Source organism: Oscarella lobularis, chromosome 10 (genome assembly GCF_947507565.1).
Source record: "Oscarella lobularis chromosome 10, ooOscLobu1.1, whole genome shotgun sequence".
NCBI lineage: Eukaryota > Metazoa > Porifera > Homoscleromorpha > Homosclerophorida > Oscarellidae > Oscarella > Oscarella lobularis.
The window spans coordinates 958255-978388 of NC_089184.1; the positions used below are offsets into that span (position 1 = coordinate 958255).

The following is a 20134-nucleotide window of genomic DNA, read 5'->3' on the forward strand; positions in this document are numbered from 1 at the left end:
TTCTCTCGAAAGAGCCAATGAGCACGAAGAGCGGAAACCAGCAGGCGAATCAGAGCGATGGGCGGGGTCATAGTATATAAGCAGAGCGCGCCCCTAATTTCCTTCAGTCGCGGCTGAGGGTGGATGGGTCGCGGAGCAATCTGCGTCTCGTCCTTGACGGATCGACCCGGGAGATTTGGCAAAAGGCAAGTCTGGATAGTTGACTCAGCGTGGCCCACGGTATAATGCCGTGCCGGAGCCTGTAGGCAGGGCAATGGGGGGCTTCGGCCTCGGTCTACGCACTGGGATTCGCGATTACTGCGGTCTTATTGTCGCTAATGGGCACGACTCACGTTAGGCTCGAGTGAGAAACGGCTCAGAGGGGGTGTTCAACCATGGCCTGGTTGCCGGCACTTTTCTCACCCGACAGCGCGATTAGACCAAAGATAATCCGACCCAGGAGACTTCGATTCCGGCATGCACTGTCTTTACTGTCGACTCCTACAAACGGTGGTCGACCGCTCTCCACTTCCAGTAGCCCCGGTTCTTCTCAGGAACACATACCGAAGGGTTTTTTGGTACCACCGCGCCGGGAGACTACGGTATTAGGGGCCGTCTCTCATCCAGGCGGGTACCGGTGGGGTGGCTGATGACGTCGTGGCTCGCCCGACACTTTTTGGAACGGGTGGCCATTGCTTTTGCGGTGGCTGCCTTGGGCTACGAAGCGTCCGAACCTCCGCGCGGTGTAGCCTGGATAGCGCGAATACGGACGCAGCAAAAAGGTACGTACAACGATTTTTTGACAGATACTAATTTTTTCTTTTTTTTAGGTGGAAACGTGGACGAGAGAGCTCAAGAAATCGAAGACGGAACGACAGAGAGCGATATTTTTTGTTTTTAGATCGAAATGTGGACGTGAAGGCTCAAGAAAACGAAGATGGAACGATTAGAGACGAATCTTCTTCTTTTTTCGGCGGAAACGCGAACGAAAGAGCTCAAGAAATCGACGACGGAACGACGGAATGTTTTTTAGGTGGAAATATGGACGAGAAGGCTCAAGAAAACGAAGACGAAACGATCAAATCGAAGAAGGAACGATTGGAAGGAGTTTGCGAGCGATTGAGCGCATGCAGCGCTTTTTTCTTTTTTGTATCAAATAAAACTGTTGTAAAACTCTATGGTAATGGCTCGTCAGCGCTGTTTCGCGAAGCCAACGCGATGGGTGTTCGATTTTATCGCTCCGCGTCGGTGTCTCCAAACCCGGATAAACAGCGACGAAGTGCCTCTTTCTCAAAAGAAAGGCGGAAGAGAGCGATAGACTTAACGCGAGGAATGCTTCTTATTATTTATTCATCCACTATTATTTATTTGTCCACTTTTTTTTCGAAAACAAGGCGCGTCCAGCCCAAACAGATCGGCTTGGAGAGTCACCTCTTCAGAACGCTGCGATGCAAATTGGGCTGTTCGACTGTGCCCTGATCAGCCCCGTGACCCGCAGAATGCTTTCGCGCTGCTGGAGGCTTTCTGATGGATGGATGCGATAAACGCCACGCTGTGCCGTTTTGAAAGGATTTTGCTCGTTTTGGGGCGGAAGTCTGTCATACCGTTCGCAACGCCCTTTGTTTGTGTCTCACGAGACATTCACGAGATGTCGTCTAATAAGGAAATTAATTCAATTGTTGATTGGTTACGCATAAACAGGAAATATGTCCGGTGTCCCTAAATTCGCCGATTTGAAGCCATAATGGGCTGAAGAATAACGAAAAGGAGACCTCTCTCGATCCTGTGTGGATCGATGGATCACGTGTTGCTAATTATGGAAAACCTCTATAATTCCCTGACACCGATAACAGTCGTTCATTTGCCTCTTTGCATTCGCCGTGTTTGTTTGAGCTGGCGGAGGAGGACGAAGAAGATACTTTCTATTCTTGCTCAACAGGTACAGTATGTGGATCGATTTGTCCGGCAATGCCACTTGCGCATATATTGGCCCAATCAGTCTAAAAGTGTTGTTTTTTCAAACACAAGTTGGCCTGTCTAGCGCTTATTTAAACTTTTGGTACGAACTAATGTACAGGGATCGAGAGTAGACGAAGCCAAACATGCAGTCTCAGCAAGAGAGCATCTACTGTACTGTCCAGCCTAAGAATGTGGCCGGCGTCTTTGATGTGCGTAGACTGTAAATATCAAACCCATATTCCCCTCGGAGTGTGGACGAAGCCAAGCAGTCTTAGCAAGAGAGCATCTAGTAAACTTGGCCAATATTTAATAAATTAGTCTACTCCTTGAAAACAAGACGCAAACAATCCAGGTGTAGGAGGACTGTTCCTGGAAATTGGTGGGGTGAGACAGTCATAGCGAATAACCTCCTCATGTGCTCTCCTGAAGTAGTTTATGGCAACACTTAGTCTTTATTGTACCTGAGCTATAATAACGATAATTGGACTTTCAAATTTTCAATTAATCACAATCTGATAGGAACAATAAGCATGGGCCGTTCTGTTCAACTAGCGGATGTTCACGATGACACCTTTTGTTTTGACTCAAATGTTTTGAGTGCAATATGCAAAAAGATTGGTGAAAGAAAGGTTTCTCTAGTTTCTGTTTCTGGACCTACGAGAAGCGGAAAATCGTTTCTCCTCAACTTTTTCTTAGGATTTATGAATCAAAAGGTCTAATTTTAAAAATTATGTTGTTATTACTCAACGTGGTATTTTAGTCTACCGGTACTTGGCTGGAAGATCAAGACGACGTTACTGAACGCAAATTTCACTGGAGAGGAGGAAGCGAAAGAAATACAACCGGAATTTGGATTTGGGACGAACCATTTATTGTGAAACGACCTGAGCATCAAGATGAAATAGCCGTTTTGTTTATTGACACGCAGGGAGTTTTTGATACTCAGGCATCGGTGAAGGAAAACACAATGCTGTTTGCATTTTCTACTTTGATTAGCTCTGTCCAGGTTAGCAAGCAAACGTTTTGAACATATCTTAGATCTGGGGTATAGATTTACAACTTGCCTCGTATGATAAGTGAAAGTGATTTGATGCATTTGGAGGTATTTTATTGTGCAGTTTTTATTACTCCAAAAAAAACGTTATTTTTTAGCTGTTTGTGAAATACGGCGAGTTGGCCTTGGAAGGATCATCAGCATCTAGCAAGCCTTTTCAAGTCAGTTGAAGATCTTGTTGTTCATGCTGATGCTGACTGGGAGTTTCTTCCCAGAATCTAACGTTTCTTATTCGAGACTGGAGCTGGCCAAGAGAGAGCAAGTATGGATACGAAGGAGGAAGAGACTATCTTGCGCGCTGTTTCCAGGTGCTGAATTCGCTAAATTATTAACTATCTCTGTACGTACGTTCTAAATATCGTAGGAGAGAAGTTCACCGAATCTAACTCACCAGCACGTGCAGCAGTGCTTTGATGCTTTGACTTGTTTTCTGATGCCTCACCCTGGATTTGAAGTCACTGAGAATGAGCAATTTGAAGGAAGACTTCCAGGTGACTTTGAACGAAGGCTTTCCTGTCTGCAGTCATCGTAGCTTTGGCAGATATAAGAGGCGAATTCAAGACGCAATTAAAAAATTTTGTTCCGAGTTTATTGACTCCAAGTAAACTATTGGTCAAAAAAATAGCCGGCGAAGAAATAACAGGACGTGGACTTTTTAGTATAAGCAAGGTACTATTGTAATTATTGATTGTTGATGCTTTTCTTTATAATATCTGTTTGAAGAAATACGCTGACGCGTTCACTACGCAAGGCATGCCAATTCCGAAGACTATTTTTGAGGTACTGTAGAAACGCAGTATGAAATAATCCTTTTTTTTGCGCCATAGTCCACTGCTGAATTTAATCATCAGGCGGCTGTGAGTATGGTCTCTACTTACTACATGGAAGAGATGGATAAGGTGAGAAATTCTTTCATTTTTTATTTCAAACAGTTACATATCTAGATCATTGACGGGAAAAACTACATACCAGAGCCTAAACTCGAATCTGAGCATAGAGTTAAAAAGGAGCGTGCCTTTGAAGCGTTTGATGCTTATCCTAAAATGGGGTCTCGTCTGTTTGGAAAGAGGTATCGTGATTCTCTTGAAGAACGAATCGAGAAGGCGTATGCAAACTTCCAAGAGCAAAACAGACAAAGAACTCTTGGAGCAGCTGTACGCCGCACTTGGAATAACCACAAAAGCAAGCTCTACACGGTTGCAGGAGTTGCAGGAGTTGTTGGTGCGCTTCTGGCCCGTCGCTAATTGCAAGTTCAAAAATGACTATTTTCTGCAAATGAATTTCTTTCAGTGTTGTGTTTAGTATGGCTGTCTATCGTGAATTGATGTGATTTCTAATCAATCTGCATCAGACCAATCTATACTACTTTCGTCGGGAACACTTTCTAATGTTCTTGCTAAAGTGGCTGGACTTCTTTTCGAGTCTCTGCCTTTTCCTGAAACCCTACTACTCGAAGCATTGCTGCCACTATCACTGTCAGCACTTTGCACAGCAGCCCAAGGCGATAGCAGTCCAGTGCCACCTCGATTGACAATGATCTCCTCGTCAGAGATGACCAATGTTGACGAAGCCAAGTGATCGGGCGTGAGAACGCGACTGTAGTCCAAGTGCGTAGGATCGCCCGTATCCTGACTCTCCACAGACATCTGGGCAAGTCGCTCTCTCACCTGACTACTAGCTGGTCTTGCTGCGGGACGCGAATGCCAACATTCTCTCATCAGCTGATACCTAGGGCAAATGGAATGATTTATCACTGAACGGCGAGTTCTTACACTTGATTCGAGCAGACGCTTGGTTTTGATAGTCTATATCCTTTTCTGAGTTTAATAGTGAGGGTGCTTTCAGCAAGCCCAGGATATGGCGTATGGCCTGTAGAGATAACATTAGAGTCCTCCCTACTTATTCTTGTATCCAACGTACCTAAAGTGACTATCTCCCACAGCAAAATCCCAAATGACCAACTAAGAGGAAATCAACATTATATCTTATTTCGAATCTCTCTCTATTTCTCTTACATGTCGCTTTTTAGGGAAAAGGTTTGCTGGAATATCGCCTCCGGTGCCATCCACCGAAGCGGAAGCTTGCTTCCTTTGAGTCTCGCTCCAATTGACGCCTGTGATGCGTAATGAGATAATCCAAAATCAGATATTTTCACTCGCTGCTCAGAAAAGACAAGAATATTCCTCGCAGCCAAATCCCCGTGAATGACATCGCGACAAGCCATGTATTCCTAAAATTCAGTGAGTACACTGTATAACAAGAGTCATGAAAAATATTCAAACTAACCAGTCCTAGACCAATCTGTTCTGCCCATGCAAGCAAATCAATTTCAGTGAGGCCCGCTTTCATATCCGATATATTTCGAAAAAGTCGATATCGTGGACCCAGAGTCTGCATATAATTACATAGGATGGTAAGGTTTACTTATATTACTCTTACATTGTCTCTTCTGCTTCTCAGGTAATTTTGAAGATTACCCAGCTCTGCGTACTCGGTAATAACATAGAGGTTCTCTCCCCTCGTCCCATAACCAAGCATCTGCACAATATAGGGACTCTGTCCTATTTCACGAAGCATCTCCACCTCAGCGGCAATCTCCTCTCGTGCAGAAGCAGGAACCTCCCTGGCTAAAATATTTTTGCGTCACAGCATCCGGGGCGGCAAGAAAAATTAATTTTTTCTCACCTTGGAGCTGCTTCACGGCGACCTGCACTGCAAAATCCTTCTCCCGACTCTTCTTCGCTAGCATGGCGACGAAAACTTTGGTAAAACATCCCGATCCAATTTCTTCGACGAGCGTGACGCGTTGAAGATTCACTTCGCTCGATTCGCTTCCCGGTTGACTATCGCAGCCACTTCCACCGTAATAGCTCCGATAGTTGTCCGGAAACGCGTCCGAGCCTTCGGAATAGCGCGACGCGAAGGCAAGCCCCTTTCCACTGCTCCGACGCTGCTGCGCGCGTGCTGCAGCGGCGAGAGCTCGCGTCGGATCGCGGAAGAAAAATTGGGGCGGGACTTGCGCAGCTTCGACCGAGCTTGGGTCGTAGTCGGAATCGTCGACGGCGCGACGTCGGCGTTGGCGTCTTACGTAGGTACGGCAGCGTACGAGTCCAAACGCGGCGAGCGCTAGAAGGAGAAGTCCTGTCAACGCGGGAACCGATATGACGATGACTCGGTTGAGCCATTCTGTGTTGACATCGGAAATGGGCGGGACGCTTGTGCTGTTTGATACAGCTCTTTGCATGAATGCTGGAGACGCTCGGTCCGAGCAATGGCGCGATTTTTTCCAGGCGTTGCACCTGCAGTCTTTTGTTTACCCCGCTTTCTCACGGTCCAGAGCTATTTCGAGCTAATTTATGTTTGTAGCGTGCTACGCCCTGACAACATTTGGCGACTAAAGCCCGGACGCCAAGTGAAAAGCCTCTCCTCGACCATGAGCGCGACTTCAGAGGCAGGCGACGTCGGAAACATTCTAGCAAAGGTGCAATTTTACTCTCAATTTGCCTCTACTTCATAGCAAAGGGATTCTTTTCAGGTTCAAGACGAACTTCATCGGCTCAAAGAACAATTCGCGACAACTAGCGACAGCGAAACGACAGTTTTAGACCTTAGACATCTGGAAAACGCAATCGAGAGAACAGAAAGGGGCATAAAGGCGAGTTTCGTCGATAAACAGGGAAAGTTCTTATTCCTCTACTAGGCTCACGCAGAAAAGGCGTTTCACGCTGCAAACAATCAGGTACTCACTCTTCCACTCGTTTCCAATAACTCTCCAGTTCTCCAACGGTAAGAAAGGCATTTTTGAACTTTTTTCCTAAGCGAATGTTTTTCTAGTGAACCAATTTTGGGATCTTTGTCAAAGTCTCCTGCAAAGTCTGAGGAAATGCTCATGCAAATATATATTTTATCTATTAATTTTAGGCTCGCTTCTTTGAAAGCAATAACCTCGGGTTCATCGACAGTCGGGAGTCCGTCGCCTGGCCAAAAAGTCAGAGAAAAAAAAGAAAATACATTTGTCAATTTGAATCTTTTAGGTCAAAGAGGCTTGGGGCGGGAGGTTGATCCGAAATCCGACAAATGCCGTTTCCCGGCAGTTTCTCAGTCAAAGATTTGGAGTTTCTCTTCCAGCCGTGGCCGTCAGGGAAAAGCAAGTAAGTCTCAAACTACAGTAGACTTCATAAAGATGTAGAATAACCTGCTTGTATTATAGGTTCAGGAATCAAAGAAAATTGTTAGCGGAACGACTGTGGAACCGTTGACCGTGCTTCCAAGGCAAAATAGAATAGATCCTCAAGTGGGCAGAGCTCTGTGCACGTTTGATTTTCTCCCAATCAAGTTTAATTATTTAAAAGTTGACACCACCGCCGATTACTGAAGACGATGCACGAAAGGGATTGCGAAGTTTAATTGAACGAGGACTAATACCCGTAAGCCCGATTACGAGATCGATTCACCTTCTTACTCTATTCTTCTTTAGCCTGCAGCTGAATTGTCGCTCAAGCCGTCTCCGGTCAAGAACAGGCAGGCGAGAGTGAGAGAAAATCTTGAGCTGGGAGGGGCAGAATTTTAATAGGCGTCTGCACGTAAATTTAGCTTCACAGCCATTCAGCTCAGTTCTCTCGTCTAAAAATCAGCGACGGAACGGCAGGTCAGCATCTCGAGGAGCATCACCTAATTATTTCATTGAATAACTTTTTCGAACAGCGGGGTCTAATCTAGCCGGCGTTAAAGTACACATATGAATCTGAAAAACCTGAGGGAAATACGCACTTCTTTAGGTTGATCCGGACCAAGCGTTTTCTTCACCAAAACCGGTAGAAAAGAAATCGTCTACAAAATCAGTGTCCGCCTCTCCGCCGCCGCTGCCGCCTTCCCAGGCATGAAAATAGGAAAATTGGTTTCTTTTAACTAATCGTGTAGTAGAATCGTCACTCGTCGACTCTTTCGTGCAGCACGGCTCTCTCAGCGAAAGCCACCGCTCGACTGACGCCTGTCACTTTTGAAACCCAATTGCCTCAACTTCCTGTATAAAAATCCCTCGCGGGACGTCGCGAGCTGAGCCTTTTGTTTTAGGCACCGTATCCTACTCCGGCCACTACATCGATAGATGCGCAGAAAATTGTAATTCAGCAGGGATTTGTTGTCACAACATCAGCAGTAAGTTCTCAACCAATGGAAATGTTTATAGTCCAGGGAGTCTCTTATTTAGGAGTATGAGGCGTTTCAACAGGCCAATGCTATTCAGTGGGGAAGGTAAACGAAATCATCGTTGTACTTCGTTTGATTCACATAGTTCTCAAAGTATTGTCTCAATTATCAAGCAGCTGGAAGTGCTACTGAAAGCGTTTTCTATTCCAATAGCCGTTATCGATTGTGAAAAGTACGTTTGATTTTAAAAAAACACCGAGCATTGCAGCATTTCTATTTGTACAGGCTTTCAGCGTTGTCTTTGCATTACGAGTTGGAGCATAGGCCCTCTAGAGAGGTTTGCCTTGAATATCTCGAGTAGTATCACTCGTCAAGAGGTCTAACATAGGAGCTTATGAACTGCATTATAAATCAAAAGGACGTTCGACGATTGATGAATGTTCCTGTAACATAATGAGAGAATGACTGTTCTAATATTTTACGTTGGCGTTGTTAGGGGCAGAGATTCAAGGCGGCCAATGGACACCACGTGGCAGCCACTTGCATTCAAGTAACAGCTGATTCTCATAAGAAAATATGGCACAACGAATGTTGTTTTCCTCTGTAGACTCAGTACAGGAGATATAGGGACAGGATAAAGTATCTTGCGTATAGAAAACAGAAATGGGCTGCAGGTGACGATTGATATATTTTCTATCTTCTTATAAGGTCAACGTTTCGTTAGGCGTCATTGCCATGACGTGGCTATTGCACATCAGAATTCGACGTGTGCGAGAGAGACTCCAAAATCGAAGAGCCCTTCAACTGGAGCGATTTGCCGAGAGAAGAAAGGCGTGCATTTATATAGAAGAGTCTAAAGCGAATGGGCTAAAAAGGTGTTCACTTTGTCTAGGCTTTGAAAAATGATTGGGCCAGCATATCAAAGTCAAGAAGAGTCATTATTCACATACCATCTAAAGGTACTACCTAACTGAAATTTCTCAGACGTTAAATTTTGTTAATGCCAGGTTACCCCGAGGACATACGAGAAACTTTAAAAGATTTCCCCATATCTCAAAATTACCAAATGGCTCGAATAAGCGACATCAGAGGTCACGACATCGTCAGCCACCGAAACGCCAATAATATAATAGACCACGTATCCTAGATCCCCTAGTAGAAGTGATATACATTTCTCCGGTGACTCTCAGCGACGAAACTCTTCAATACTACATCAAATTGATGAGAATGTGCTCGGAGAGCGGTAAGAGCGAAATAGGCGACGATGCGTCGTCAGCCACGGCTGCCGATATCGGCGATCGATTCCACGTCATTGTTCCTGAACGCTTGAATACGTTCACCGGGCACAATATGGCTCTTTCAACTATTCTGATGTACAGTTTGAAGACGATTGAAAGGTGAGCTATAGAAAGACTATCATAGGCAGGGGAAGACTTCAATTTCTCCATCTAAAGAATCAAGAATCTAATCAAGGGAAGACCGGCGTTTATTGTACCTGGTATTGTGTCGAGAGACGATGTAGCTGTAGCAGATATGCTGGGTAGGAAAGGAGACGATTTTTCTTTTCTTGGTTGGATATCCTTTGCATTAGGTGTGCCTTGTTTGTCTGCTGAACCGGATGTAGCTCGTTTGTATTCTACCAAATCAGGCGGTAGGATAATATTTGCCGATGCTAAGGTATTTTTTAGAGTCTTTCCCAGTGTACTCTTATTCTCATCGTTTTGCAGATGGGCGTTCCTCCTTCTGAACTTGGAATTTACGGGGAACAACAGGTACACGTGAACACAGTCTTTGAGACTTTGAGTCTTTGAGGGTGTCCAGCCCATTCCTCAATATACGCTCCCGCTTTGATCGCTTCTTCTTAAGGTGTTTACCTCCTTGGCGTCACTAGTGACGAACAATCTTCACGTGCAGAGATGGATATTCAAGGTGGACGACGAATTCGACAGCAGGGGAATGGGTAGAGACGAGTGATCTTTTTATGCACCTGTCAATATCTCTTACACTACCCAGCGTATTGCGATGTGACAAAATATCTCCAATGCTACGATTGGGCGGTAAAGGAGAGCCAACGATACGGCGAAAAATGGACAAAGAAATGGGCTCAGGTGACTGAAACTCGCTCTGAAAAATACAGAAACAACACGCACACTTTCTTTTGTATATCAGGAAGCGGCCAATGGACGCATTGCTGCTGAACTTCCTTCCATTCTTAGAAACCACGTTGTCATACTGAACAAAAGAGCGTATCCAACGTGGGAGAAATTTCTTGCCGCTTTTGTCCGAGGCGACGAATGCAGGGGTAGGTAGAAAGAGTCTAGTTAGTGTCTAAGACCGAATTTTTTTCGTGAGTTCAGGAGGTGGCGTTATCGAAGCCGCACCTCCCAGTCACAGCGTGACGTCACTGACAGTCGATTTTTTCATTGACCCGTGTCGAAATATTCGACTAATGTCGTCAGGAGATCAGGTATTGAGCGCGATTTCTTTGCGCTTGGGGTTTTTTTCGTGACGCTCTTTACCGTGGAGGTTCACGATTCACCTTATCACTTGTGCGCCATGTCCGTGCCTCAAGCGTCCGTTGATCCACAGCAGCTAAAGTCAATTACGATGGCTGTAGCCAAGTCGTGCTGCAATCGCGGGATTATTGGATACGTTTGCGTCGATTTCGTCACCTTTATTGATCCTCTTACGGTAGCCACAACGCGTTTTGAAATAATCAATAATTAAGCAAGATCACTATTATTGGTGTTTCTTAGATGAACCAGCAAGTGTGGGCCGTCGATCTTGACGTCCAATACAGCGACAGCCTGGCCATGTGCCAGCTATTTCGCTTCGTAACGGGCGGCGACTTTGATTTCTCTGCGTCAGGGCTGTTCGAAGTACCAATTGACAATCAGCTGCGGCTGTACGAAGAGAAGGAAGAGGAGAGACGAAAACGACGCCGGGAATGGGAAGACGACGTCATATTACGGGCAAGGAAGCGCAAAAACCCTGTCGTATGTTCCAATTAGATTGTCGTACGCAGAAACGACCAACGGCGGCTCGATTTGGCGTGATGAGCGCTCGACTATACCACACTAATTTGTCTGTCATACGGTACAGCGTCTTCTTTCAGATGTGCCGGGCGCATACCATCGGATTTGACATGGAGGTTCGCTGAGACATCTGATTTCTTATCTTTTATTAATACCCCAACTCTACTTAATACTTTCTGACGTCGTATTGGTCTTTTAGGAACGATGTGGCTGCGTTTTTACTCTCGTCGACAGTTCCACTCGAAGTCGCATTGGAATGATGTACAAAGACATTCTCTCATTAATTAAAACGTTTTGGTGAGGGTTCTTTTTACAGATGCATTGGCGAGGACTTGCCATCGGCCATCGCTCTCTTTTCTCGCAATCTCTCGATCATACATCAGGAAATATCAGCTCCAACGATGCCAGGCATTAACAATTTCAAGGCAAGTCTCTCTCACTCATAGAACAGATGTCTTTTTGAGTGGAATGGATATGTAGGCTACTGCATTGGAACTGCACAAGATCGCGGGAATAACAGAAGAAAACGAGACCTCTTTCGCCAAACAAGAATAGTCATAAAGCCCAACACAGGTACAGTATTTCGTATTTTTAATTAAAACGAGCGGGGCAAAGGAAAGCGCAAAATAAACACAAAAGACGTCCAATCAATTAAGATCGAACAACGAGGCGGTCTTCATCTTCTTCATCTGCCGTTTCTTGTAGCAAACGTAAACACTGCTCAATATAGTCAGTACCAAAGGAATGCCGAGACCCAGTAAAACTGTAAGATAGACAAGTAGGGACGGCTTCTGAGGTTCAGGCGTACCGTACCCAATGACTAAACTCCTAGAAAAAAGAAATAAGGATAGCTGGGGTTTTTTTTCGGGGGCCTCCCCTTTGTCTTACCAGGAAAAATATGTGGGATTCGATTCTTCGGGTGTTTGCGGGTGAAATATGATGTAGAAAACGCGAGCGGTTTTGCTTGCGTGATTGCTGTAAAGAGCAGCGACAGCCGAATGAGGTAGCGAGCCATTGAACGGCAGCGTCTTGATATCCGGTTGCATATAAATCTCTAAGCTATTTTCAACCGTGTGCTTATTAGGTTGAGTGTAAGCAATTGGTTTCCACTGCACATAGCCCCGGTGAGCGTCGCTATTGCCCTCCACGTGCCCAGTGTACGTGCTATGTAAAAACGAATGCAAAGAAAAGAACGAAAAGTCGCGCGTTTTTCTTACTAAAATATCGACGGCGTGTATTCGTCGTCGATGGATCGTTTCTTTGTGACGTACGGCATCGTTTTTTCGTTCGCCGTTTCCGGATCGGAAACGAGGACGACTTCCAATACGACGCTCTCGTCGCTCGCGTTCGTGTACGCGACGTCCAACCCGAGCTTGACGTTGATCACCGTCGAATTGACAGAAAATGGCAAGTGAGGAAACGGATCCTGAGACCCCGCCTCCTTAGCAGCAGCAAACTAAAAAAATTATCAATGATTTTTATTCTTAGATGAACTTTTGCGTGTGGCACCTCTATGTCGAGCCACGCGTGAGGCGTGATGGTGTGATTGCCTTTATAGCGCTGCGTCGCATTGCGAGGAAAGTACTTCAAAGGCAAGGAGCCGTTAAAATGGCCTCCTATTCCATCCTCTTTGTCAGTAAGCGTCTGCGTCCCGCTAAACGTCTCCCACTCGAAATCGGGAAAGTGAGTCGAATTGACTTCAAATGTGATATTATTGCAATTGTGTAGGCCACCGTTCGGCGATCCGGCACAGGTCAGATTCAACAACGTCTTGTCGAACGTGAAAAACTTGCTGACGATAAACCCAAAGGAGAAATCCCTCTTCATCTCGATCGCATCGAGATCAACAGTAACATTCGAATTGTCATCCGGAGACAATTCCCGTATCGTCCAATTGGTCGAAATCGTCGTCGGTTTGTCCGAGTATCCGACGACTATTGACGGCGTGCCGATCGTGCTCCACAGATAGTCGACGTGGCCGGAGAATGATGCTGGCGCGACGGGCGTCGCGTTCGCGTGTTTGAAACCGTCGCCAGTCGCGTTCATCCATCGAGACGAGTCCGAGCAATTCGTCGGCGTGCACGATTTGCTTTGTTGCGATGGGCATAGCTTGCATCGCGACGTCGCCGCCAGATTTTCTTGGAAGGAGACCTGTTCAAGACGAGTTCCTCGAACGGGATCCCTTTCCCGTTTTTTTGATACGTACGGTTCTCTTTGGTGTTAGCTTGTCGTCTTCCGTGCTCGGGCGTAGCGATGCAGAGAGCACTAAGATGAATAAAGCGAGTTTGGTCATTTTGTTCTATCAGCGCACGCTAAGGCGACTCGACCCCTCCTCGTGCGAAAGGATGGCAGACGATACTCCTACAGCGACGGATTCGCCGCCGTCGGACGCGAAGCAGAACGGCGACGCCCCAAGCAAAACCGTCGACGTAAAAAAGCCGTGTTTTGCCCAGCGATTTTGCCTAGTAACGCGTCTTTCCACAGGCGAAGGCCGCTATGAAGCAGCAGGACGCCGTGTTCAAAGCGAAATACGGTCTAACGAGTCCGAAGGGATCGGAGATTCTGCAGAGACGAATATCCAAAGGGGTAGGATCGTATTGCAGCTCGCGTCACAGTGACGTAACACGCGTCATGCACGTAGGGAAAGGGGCAGTATTTCGACTCGGGCGACTACAACGCTTCCAAGGGGAAAACGGGCGCGCCAGGACCTCCTGTGCTTCGCACGCTTTTGAACAAACCCGAAGTGCCGAAAAATGCGACGAGGAAGATTTCGGGCTTGGCGGCACCTTTGCCCAAGTAGATTCACCACCACAAATTTTGTAGAATAGTTTTCGTTTGAGCACGCGTGCGCGAATTTTTACCCCGACTATTTTTGTATTTGTGTCAACTTTTAAAAGTTCATGTCTGACACGCGTCAGACGTGCAAAATTCCACGTGCGCAACCAGACAGTGGTTACGGTAACGATTTATTTTCCCGCCAACATCCGGACCGATTATAGGCGCGCTACATTCTATTGATCGTGTTTCAGGACGCACGCGCGTCTGGTAGGCAGTCGAAGCCGACGTTTTGATTCCTCGTGTCGAGAAGCTAGAAGCGAAGAGCGCGCGGAGACATGGAAAAGAAGAGCTCACCAGACGGCGAAGCCGCTCCACGCAAAGAAACAGTTGACGTAATTGTGTTCTCACGCCCCCTTTGCCCTCTCCTCCGTCGATATCGTCGCTTTTTTCGACAGGCGGCGTCGATAATGAAGGAAGAGGAGGCAAAATTTCAAGCGAAGTACGGACTAACGCGTACGAAAGGCTCTGAAATCCTCCATCGGCGCATATCACGTGGCGTAAGAAATCGCAGCCCCCCCTCAGTGGCACGCGTTTACTCTCCCCTCGCCTTGCGATAGGGAAAGGGACAGTATTTCGACTCGGGCGACTATAACGCGTCGAAATCGCGAACGGCCATGGGTCCCCCGCTCCTGCGAGCGAACATGCCGCGCGATCGGAAAGTGTCGGCACCGTCGCGATTGGCTCCCTCGTCGTTCGAAAGAGGTGACAGCAGTGACGACGGTGGCGGCGCGAGACCGAACGCCGCGCCCCAAGTTTCCCCGCCTCCTGAAATCGCGACTTAGCCATACGGTTTGGCTTTGAAGGGGACACGGGTTTTTTGTACAGTAGAGTAGCAAAGCGCAGTTTGCGTTTTTTTTTCGTGCACGGACTAATTACAATGTTACTTAGGGTAATCCGGGATTTATCCTTTTGCGTGGTTTTCGTGGTTAGAGTACACAAACTTCCTGCAGCTAGGCATAATTTAAAAAATTATGAATAGGTACATGTAGAAAGGTCGATTGAGTCAGCAGTCATGAGTGTTCTCGAACATTCTGGGCATGCGCGTGTGTCGCAGTCCACGAGCTGTGAAGAAAAGAAATGTCGTCGACGATCACGCCAAGGTGTCTCTGGGGTCAAAGGGGAGCATATGTTTATCTCTCCGTTCAATTGTGCGACGTAGAGGTGAGCGGTGAACGAACGAGCGTCATCTGCCTGCGATAGTAACGCGACTTTTGGCAGCCGAACTCCATTGCCGTCGAGTGGAAAGACAAACGCGCGAGCTTCCAAGGTGAGACGACGCGACGCGAGCGCGCTGACGATCGGACGAACTTTCGTCGTCACGAGCTAAACTGGTCCAGACGGTTTTTGCGAAACGCGATGATCTCAAATAGCGTAGGGTCTCGTGAGAATACGCTAGGGGGGCTCCTCCCCCGGAAACGTAGTCATTTGTACGTGTGTATAGCGACCGGAGTGGGGTCACAGGGGAAGAATTTGTATGGATTTGATGTTGAGCTCTACGACTCTATCTCTCAGAAAGTAAGTCGTTTTTGCGGAGTTTCTCGAGCGTTTGGCTGACGTCGTTCTACAGGATTGTTGCTATGAGGTAAAAGGACGAGAGGTTTGCCTCAAGATCAGAAAAGCTGCTGGTGAAATCAGGATGATATTCATAAGAAATTGATTATGTTTAGCTGGTTTATATAGGCGAGAAAGAGTGGCCTAATTTGGTTGCAGGCAGCAATGGGACTCCCCATTGGCTCGGTGTCAATTTCGATCTGATTCAAGTGGACGATTCAGAAGACGAGGAAACGAAACGAAGAAAGGTAGAGAATGACTTTGTATAAATTTCTTATTCATCAAAAGCGTAAGGAATTTACGTCTCCTTTCGTGAATGGCACCATAGAGAAGCAGATCAAAAAAGCCGAAAAAGACTGTAAGAGAGATAACAGTGAAGTAGCAAAGACACTCCATAACGCGTTTTTCCATTTGAAGTCAAGCGCTTGCTCATCAGCATCTATCTGTTCACATACAATTCCCTTCAATGGGTCGTCTTTACATTGATACTGATCGTAGCCGCTTATCAGTTCATTTATTATGGATTCGGTAGGTTGGTTCATTGCATTTCTCTCTGTGTATCCTGTATCTTTGCCTATATAAAGATGAGGGCGCGTCTAAAGTCTATAATGCCACGTCGACGCTCATGAACTTGGGACAGGGCATGGCTTTTCTAGAAATAGTCCATCCCCTGTTGGGTTTTGTTCGAACGGGCGTATCAACGACAATTGTGCAGGTAGGGGAAACACGCTGTTATTAATTAATTAATTAATTTTTCTTAGGTATTTGCTAGAAATGTTTTGCTCTTTCTTCTCGTCAATCCTTTGCCGCAACTCCACTCTCATTGGACGACAGCCTGGCTTTACATTGCCTGGTCAGCTGCAGAATTTCTTCGGTAAGACAATCCTCACGATAGGAACCACCCTAGTCAATCACGAACGCACTCCTAGCTATCCTTACTACGCTCTCGCATGCATCAAAAAAAGAAACTGGCTTATTACTTGGTTGAGATACTCTGGCTGGATCATTTTGTATCCAACTGGCTTCTTCCTTGAAGGTGCAGCCCATATATTTCCCTTTATGTGCACAACTGAGTTAACTAATTCTAGCTTGGGTGGGCTTCTCCGCGACGCCGTATCTCCAGGAAACTGGTCTCTACTCTTGGACGCTTCCTAATCCGTTGAATATTTCCTACAATGCAGCGTGGGTCAATCAGTTTTATCCCGTATTTGTGGCCATAGGTAAGAAGGGCATAATGGAATGAGAGAAGGCTTTTATTTCTCGATGTGCAGGTGCAGTGAAAATGTATCGTCATATGTTGCGTCAGAGGAGGAAACAGCTATCCTCGAAAACGAAGTCAGAATAAAGACAGAGAAAGTAAGAGAGTCTCAGTTTCGCCAATGTAATTGACTCTTTGAATGGTTTACTTATAAGGCAACAAACAGATATATGTAGATCGTTTTTTCTCCCGTCTGTTCACTTACCATTTCACAGTAAACGGGTTTATGGTTCTCTCAATCGCGTGATACCGCGTGTGAAGTAAAGTTCTCGCCGTCTCGGAGTCCTCCCCGCCTAGCCACACGTCATAAACTTCCCCTAGTGCCGCTTCAAGTTTCCCTTTTTCGCTCTCGCTTCCCAGTGACCCATACAGGGTTTCTACCTTAGCAAGAACGTCCTTGCTCGTCTCGTTCTCTCGCGCGCGAATTTGCCCGCCGCCGTTTAGACACGCCGAAGGGCACGCCATGACTTCGACGAATTGGTAGTCACATCTCTTTCGCTTGATTTTTTGAATCAGAGTCTGAATATTACGAAAGCCATAGGCAATAGCAAACTTCAACGGTACCACGGGATCGCCGTTGTCAACAGCAACGGTCACCTCTTTAAAATCGCGATTTCGCAGCGTTTTGACGCTGAGCTCTTTTGCTGGGCAATTGTAAAGTTCTTTGGCTGCGTAATGGAGAATGAATTCGAGGTATCCGTCGGATCCGCTACCATAGCAACTCTCGCCGTGTTGATTCGACGTCAGAAAATCTGGTTTGACGCTGGAAAGACGAGTCATATCAATATTTTGATCTTGGATCAGTTTTTCGATTTCCAAGGAAGTTACAACGCAATCGACGTCACGCGTTCGATAAATATCATCGTAAAAATCGCTTCGCGACGCTTCGAGTTTTTTATCGTAGCAAGGCATGACGGTGACGTGATAAATCTGATCGGGCGTTTTGCCGAATCGTCGACCGAAATGATGTTTCACGAGCGATCCCATGATTTGCTGTGGCGATTTGGCGGTGCCAATGTGAGGAAGGATGTGAGAGCCGTGCGCTTTTTCTGCGTAGCATACCCACCCGGGACACGCGGAGGCGAGCATGGGAAGGGGCGCCGCTTCGCGAGAGCGGCGCGCGCGATCGACGAAGTCGCGCGCGCTCTCGCGTAGCGACATCGCGATTGCGAGCGATAAATCGAAAACGTGATCGGCGCCGAGGTGTTTGAATAATCCGGCGAGTTTCGTCGTCGTTTCGGCGGCGGCGATATCGTAGCGTGTCGCTAGGGACGCGGCCGACTGCGGCGATATCGATACGATTAGAACGAGTCGCGACGGATCGTCGAGCGGCTTCGATTTGTTTGCAGCGAAAACGCGAATCATTTCCTCGTCGCTCTGCTTCGAGATTAGAACTGATTCGGCCGACGTTATGCAGCCACTGCACGCGAGGCAGTCGTTTAGCGTGATTTGAGCCTTGGGAAGGCTTTCGCCGCCGTTGATTCGTACAACGCTGGCACTTTCGCTTCCTTCGAGGACTTTTACCGGTTTTATGCACTCTGTCGACGGTCCGATAAAGTCGTCGAGGTCGACGAGCCGAAGGGCACCGCTAAAAGCCATGAAAAACGACAGTCTGCACGGATTAAATATTTGTTCTCCTGCGCGTACGGGGACTCTTCATTGACCTTACCGAACCCGGATATTCCATTTTAGGCGAAGTCATGGCCGAAGAACGCAACGAGGAAATCGTCGGCAAGTGCTCGATAAAAGTCACCGTGAAAACACCGAAGGCGAAAGAAGTCGTCGAAATATCTGAAGACGCCTCGATCAAAGATGTAGGTGTCGAAAATCGCAATGATCGTCGCATCATTCGCCGTCGTTCAGCTCAGAGAAGCAGTTGCGGAGAAATTCGCCGTGCCAATAGCGGGCGTTTGTCTCATCTTCTCGGGAAAGATACTCAAAGATGCGGACAGTCTCGCCAAACACGGTACGCGAAGAGATATTGTCGAAATTCTCATAAACCGAGCCTTTGTTTCGACGCGTCAAGGCATCAAAGACGGAATGGCAATTCATCTGGTCATCAAATCTCAGCCAAAAGTACAAAATTAATAATAATTATAATAATTATTATTGATGGAATTTAATGCTTTTAGCCTTCCGGAAATCAAGATACCGTGACTACGGAGGCCACACCCCAGGCAGCTTCGGCGACTAGACAATCACCTTCAGCACCTGGGGTATGATGTTCTAATGTGTATTAAGACTTAATTTTTCTATGAGGAAAACGTTTTTAGACTCAGCCTCCTTTACCCAGTGAGGGGAGTCAAGCATCTGCTGCTCCTTCTGGTGGTGCTGGCGGGGGAGCTCCTCCCCTATTTGGGTTCAATCCGTTTGGTGGTGGAATGGGGGGAGCAATGGGGGGAGCAATGGGAGGAGCAATGGGGGGAGCTGGAGGAATGGGTAGTGCAGGTAAAGTAAAAGTAGAGAGTGTCTCCCTGATATACATAACGTAACGTTTCTTGGCATTTATTAAATTTTTGTTCTGATTAGACTTTCAGCAGATGCAGCAACAGGTGGGCATTTTCTGTTCCTGTTTGACTTTCTCGTTCATGTTCTGTATATATCAGATGATGGCAAATCCTGAAATGATGTCTCAGATGATGGAGAATCCTCTCATTCAGGTTCAGCCAACAAATCTCTGATAGTAATCCCCATCTCACTTCTTTCTGTTTCTCTAGTCAATGATGAATGATCCGGAAATACTTCGTCAGATGATTCAGTCTAATCCTCAGATGCGATCTCTTATCGAAGTAAGGGGACGCAATAGATTCTTTTGAGTTTTACAAACGTGTTTTTTTTCCAGCGCAATCCTGAGCTAGGTCACATACTGAATAACCCGGAAACGCTTCGTCAGGCCATGCAGATGGCTCGCAATCCAGCAATGATGAGAGAAATGATGCGAAATCAGGACAGGGCAATGAGCAATTTGGAAGTACGTGTTTAGAATCCTCAGGGAGGAATATGCACTGTGCTCTAGGCCATGCCAGGCGGTTTTAATGCTCTTCGTCGATTGTACACGGAAATACAGGAGCCAATGATGGATGCCGCTCAAGAACAAGCGGTAAACATTGATCTTTCCTAATAAGAAATCAATCGTTTATCTTTTGTGTAGCTTGATGCTGCTCAGGCTCAGAATCCGTTTGCTGCTCTTTTTGGCAGTGGAGGACCAGGAGGCAGGCTTAGACAGGGAATTCATAATATTATTTCAATAAGGATCTACAGCATCTTCAGGCTCGGGCAGCGGTCAGTCTGCGACATCTGGCTCAGCGGAGA

General features: G+C 46.6%; 7 protein-coding genes across 7 annotated transcripts in view; 4 read left to right on the plus strand and 3 right to left on the minus strand.

Annotated features, from left to right (window-relative positions):
• Nucleotides 1-1859: 1859 nt before the first annotated feature.
• On the plus strand, nucleotides 1860-4333 carry LOC136192032 (atlastin-2-like). The gene is made up of 11 exons (XM_065980506.1): nucleotides 1860-1918; nucleotides 2458-2651; nucleotides 2699-2944; nucleotides 2990-3040; nucleotides 3091-3153; nucleotides 3208-3300; nucleotides 3357-3483; nucleotides 3534-3661; nucleotides 3716-3772; nucleotides 3820-3891; nucleotides 3937-4333. Exons 2-11 carry the CDS (start codon nucleotides 2469-2471, stop codon nucleotides 4234-4236), a joined length of 1320 nt encoding a protein of 439 aa, XP_065836578.1. The 5' UTR covers nucleotides 1860-1918; nucleotides 2458-2468; the 3' UTR covers nucleotides 4237-4333.
• LOC136192030 (fibroblast growth factor receptor 3-like) lies at nucleotides 4181-6323 on the minus strand. Its single transcript, XM_065980505.1, has 7 exons — nucleotides 5678-6323; nucleotides 5432-5619; nucleotides 5279-5383; nucleotides 5008-5222; nucleotides 4913-4953; nucleotides 4765-4861; nucleotides 4181-4720 (listed from the first exon to the last, which is right to left on the minus strand). The coding sequence occupies exons 1-7, from the start codon at nucleotides 6234-6236 to the stop codon at nucleotides 4330-4332; spliced, it is 1596 nt and encodes a 531-aa protein (XP_065836577.1). The 5' UTR covers nucleotides 6237-6323; the 3' UTR covers nucleotides 4181-4329.
• A 66-nt stretch (nucleotides 6324-6389) lies between these two features.
• Nucleotides 6390-12600, plus strand: LOC136191716 (IQ domain-containing protein H-like). Its single transcript, XM_065980106.1, has 37 exons — nucleotides 6390-6473; nucleotides 6528-6647; nucleotides 6693-6778; nucleotides 6827-6865; nucleotides 6914-6980; nucleotides 7027-7143; nucleotides 7203-7286; nucleotides 7345-7419; nucleotides 7470-7523; nucleotides 7586-7640; nucleotides 7697-7722; nucleotides 7771-7869; nucleotides 7916-8017; nucleotides 8066-8149; nucleotides 8202-8245; nucleotides 8295-8372; nucleotides 8426-8477; nucleotides 8529-8585; nucleotides 8637-8690; nucleotides 8748-8814; nucleotides 8865-8971; nucleotides 9033-9099; nucleotides 9148-9231; nucleotides 9288-9537; nucleotides 9595-9680; nucleotides 9732-9817; nucleotides 9868-9912; nucleotides 10007-10100; nucleotides 10154-10248; nucleotides 10310-10442; nucleotides 10498-10607; nucleotides 10667-10831; nucleotides 10897-11112; nucleotides 11166-11291; nucleotides 11375-11436; nucleotides 11492-11600; nucleotides 11656-12600. The coding sequence occupies exons 1-37, from the start codon at nucleotides 6426-6428 to the stop codon at nucleotides 11728-11730; spliced, it is 3318 nt and encodes a 1105-aa protein (XP_065836178.1). The 5' UTR covers nucleotides 6390-6425; the 3' UTR covers nucleotides 11731-12600.
• On the minus strand, nucleotides 11722-13761 carry LOC136191724 (glycosylated lysosomal membrane protein A-like). The gene is made up of 5 exons (XM_065980119.1): nucleotides 13382-13761; nucleotides 12685-13326; nucleotides 12393-12631; nucleotides 12064-12339; nucleotides 11722-12003 (listed from the first exon to the last, which is right to left on the minus strand). Exons 1-5 carry the CDS (start codon nucleotides 13466-13468, stop codon nucleotides 11823-11825), a joined length of 1425 nt encoding a protein of 474 aa, XP_065836191.1. The 5' UTR covers nucleotides 13469-13761; the 3' UTR covers nucleotides 11722-11822.
• A 1272-nt stretch (nucleotides 13762-15033) lies between these two features.
• LOC136191732 (uncharacterized) lies at nucleotides 15034-17061 on the plus strand. Its single transcript, XM_065980130.1, has 12 exons — nucleotides 15034-15174; nucleotides 15232-15280; nucleotides 15455-15528; nucleotides 15581-15638; nucleotides 15694-15812; nucleotides 15859-15922; nucleotides 15982-16092; nucleotides 16149-16279; nucleotides 16326-16438; nucleotides 16494-16600; nucleotides 16653-16784; nucleotides 16836-17061. Exons 1-12 carry the CDS (start codon nucleotides 15091-15093, stop codon nucleotides 16907-16909), a joined length of 1116 nt encoding a protein of 371 aa, XP_065836202.1. The 5' UTR covers nucleotides 15034-15090; the 3' UTR covers nucleotides 16910-17061.
• Nucleotides 16798-18475, minus strand: LOC136191725 (cytosolic Fe-S cluster assembly factor narfl-like). Its single transcript, XM_065980120.1, has one exon. The coding sequence runs from the start codon at nucleotides 18419-18421 to the stop codon at nucleotides 17024-17026; it is 1398 nt and encodes a 465-aa protein (XP_065836192.1). The 5' UTR covers nucleotides 18422-18475; the 3' UTR covers nucleotides 16798-17023.
• A 3-nt stretch (nucleotides 18476-18478) lies between these two features.
• The window catches only part of LOC136191720 (ubiquilin-4-like), a gene marked incomplete in the record, with an annotated part of 2265 nt that continues 609 nt past the window's right edge, over nucleotides 18479-20134 (plus strand). Inside the window, 12 exon segments of the mRNA XM_065980112.1 lie at nucleotides 18479-18636; nucleotides 18686-18788; nucleotides 18849-18898; nucleotides 18955-19038; nucleotides 19096-19270; nucleotides 19352-19374; nucleotides 19429-19482; nucleotides 19540-19611; nucleotides 19665-19793; nucleotides 19839-19922; nucleotides 19974-20034; nucleotides 20093-20134. Coding sequence (XP_065836184.1) covers nucleotides 18523-18636; nucleotides 18686-18788; nucleotides 18849-18898; nucleotides 18955-19038; nucleotides 19096-19270; nucleotides 19352-19374; nucleotides 19429-19482; nucleotides 19540-19611; nucleotides 19665-19793; nucleotides 19839-19922; nucleotides 19974-20034; nucleotides 20093-20134 — 991 coding nt within the window.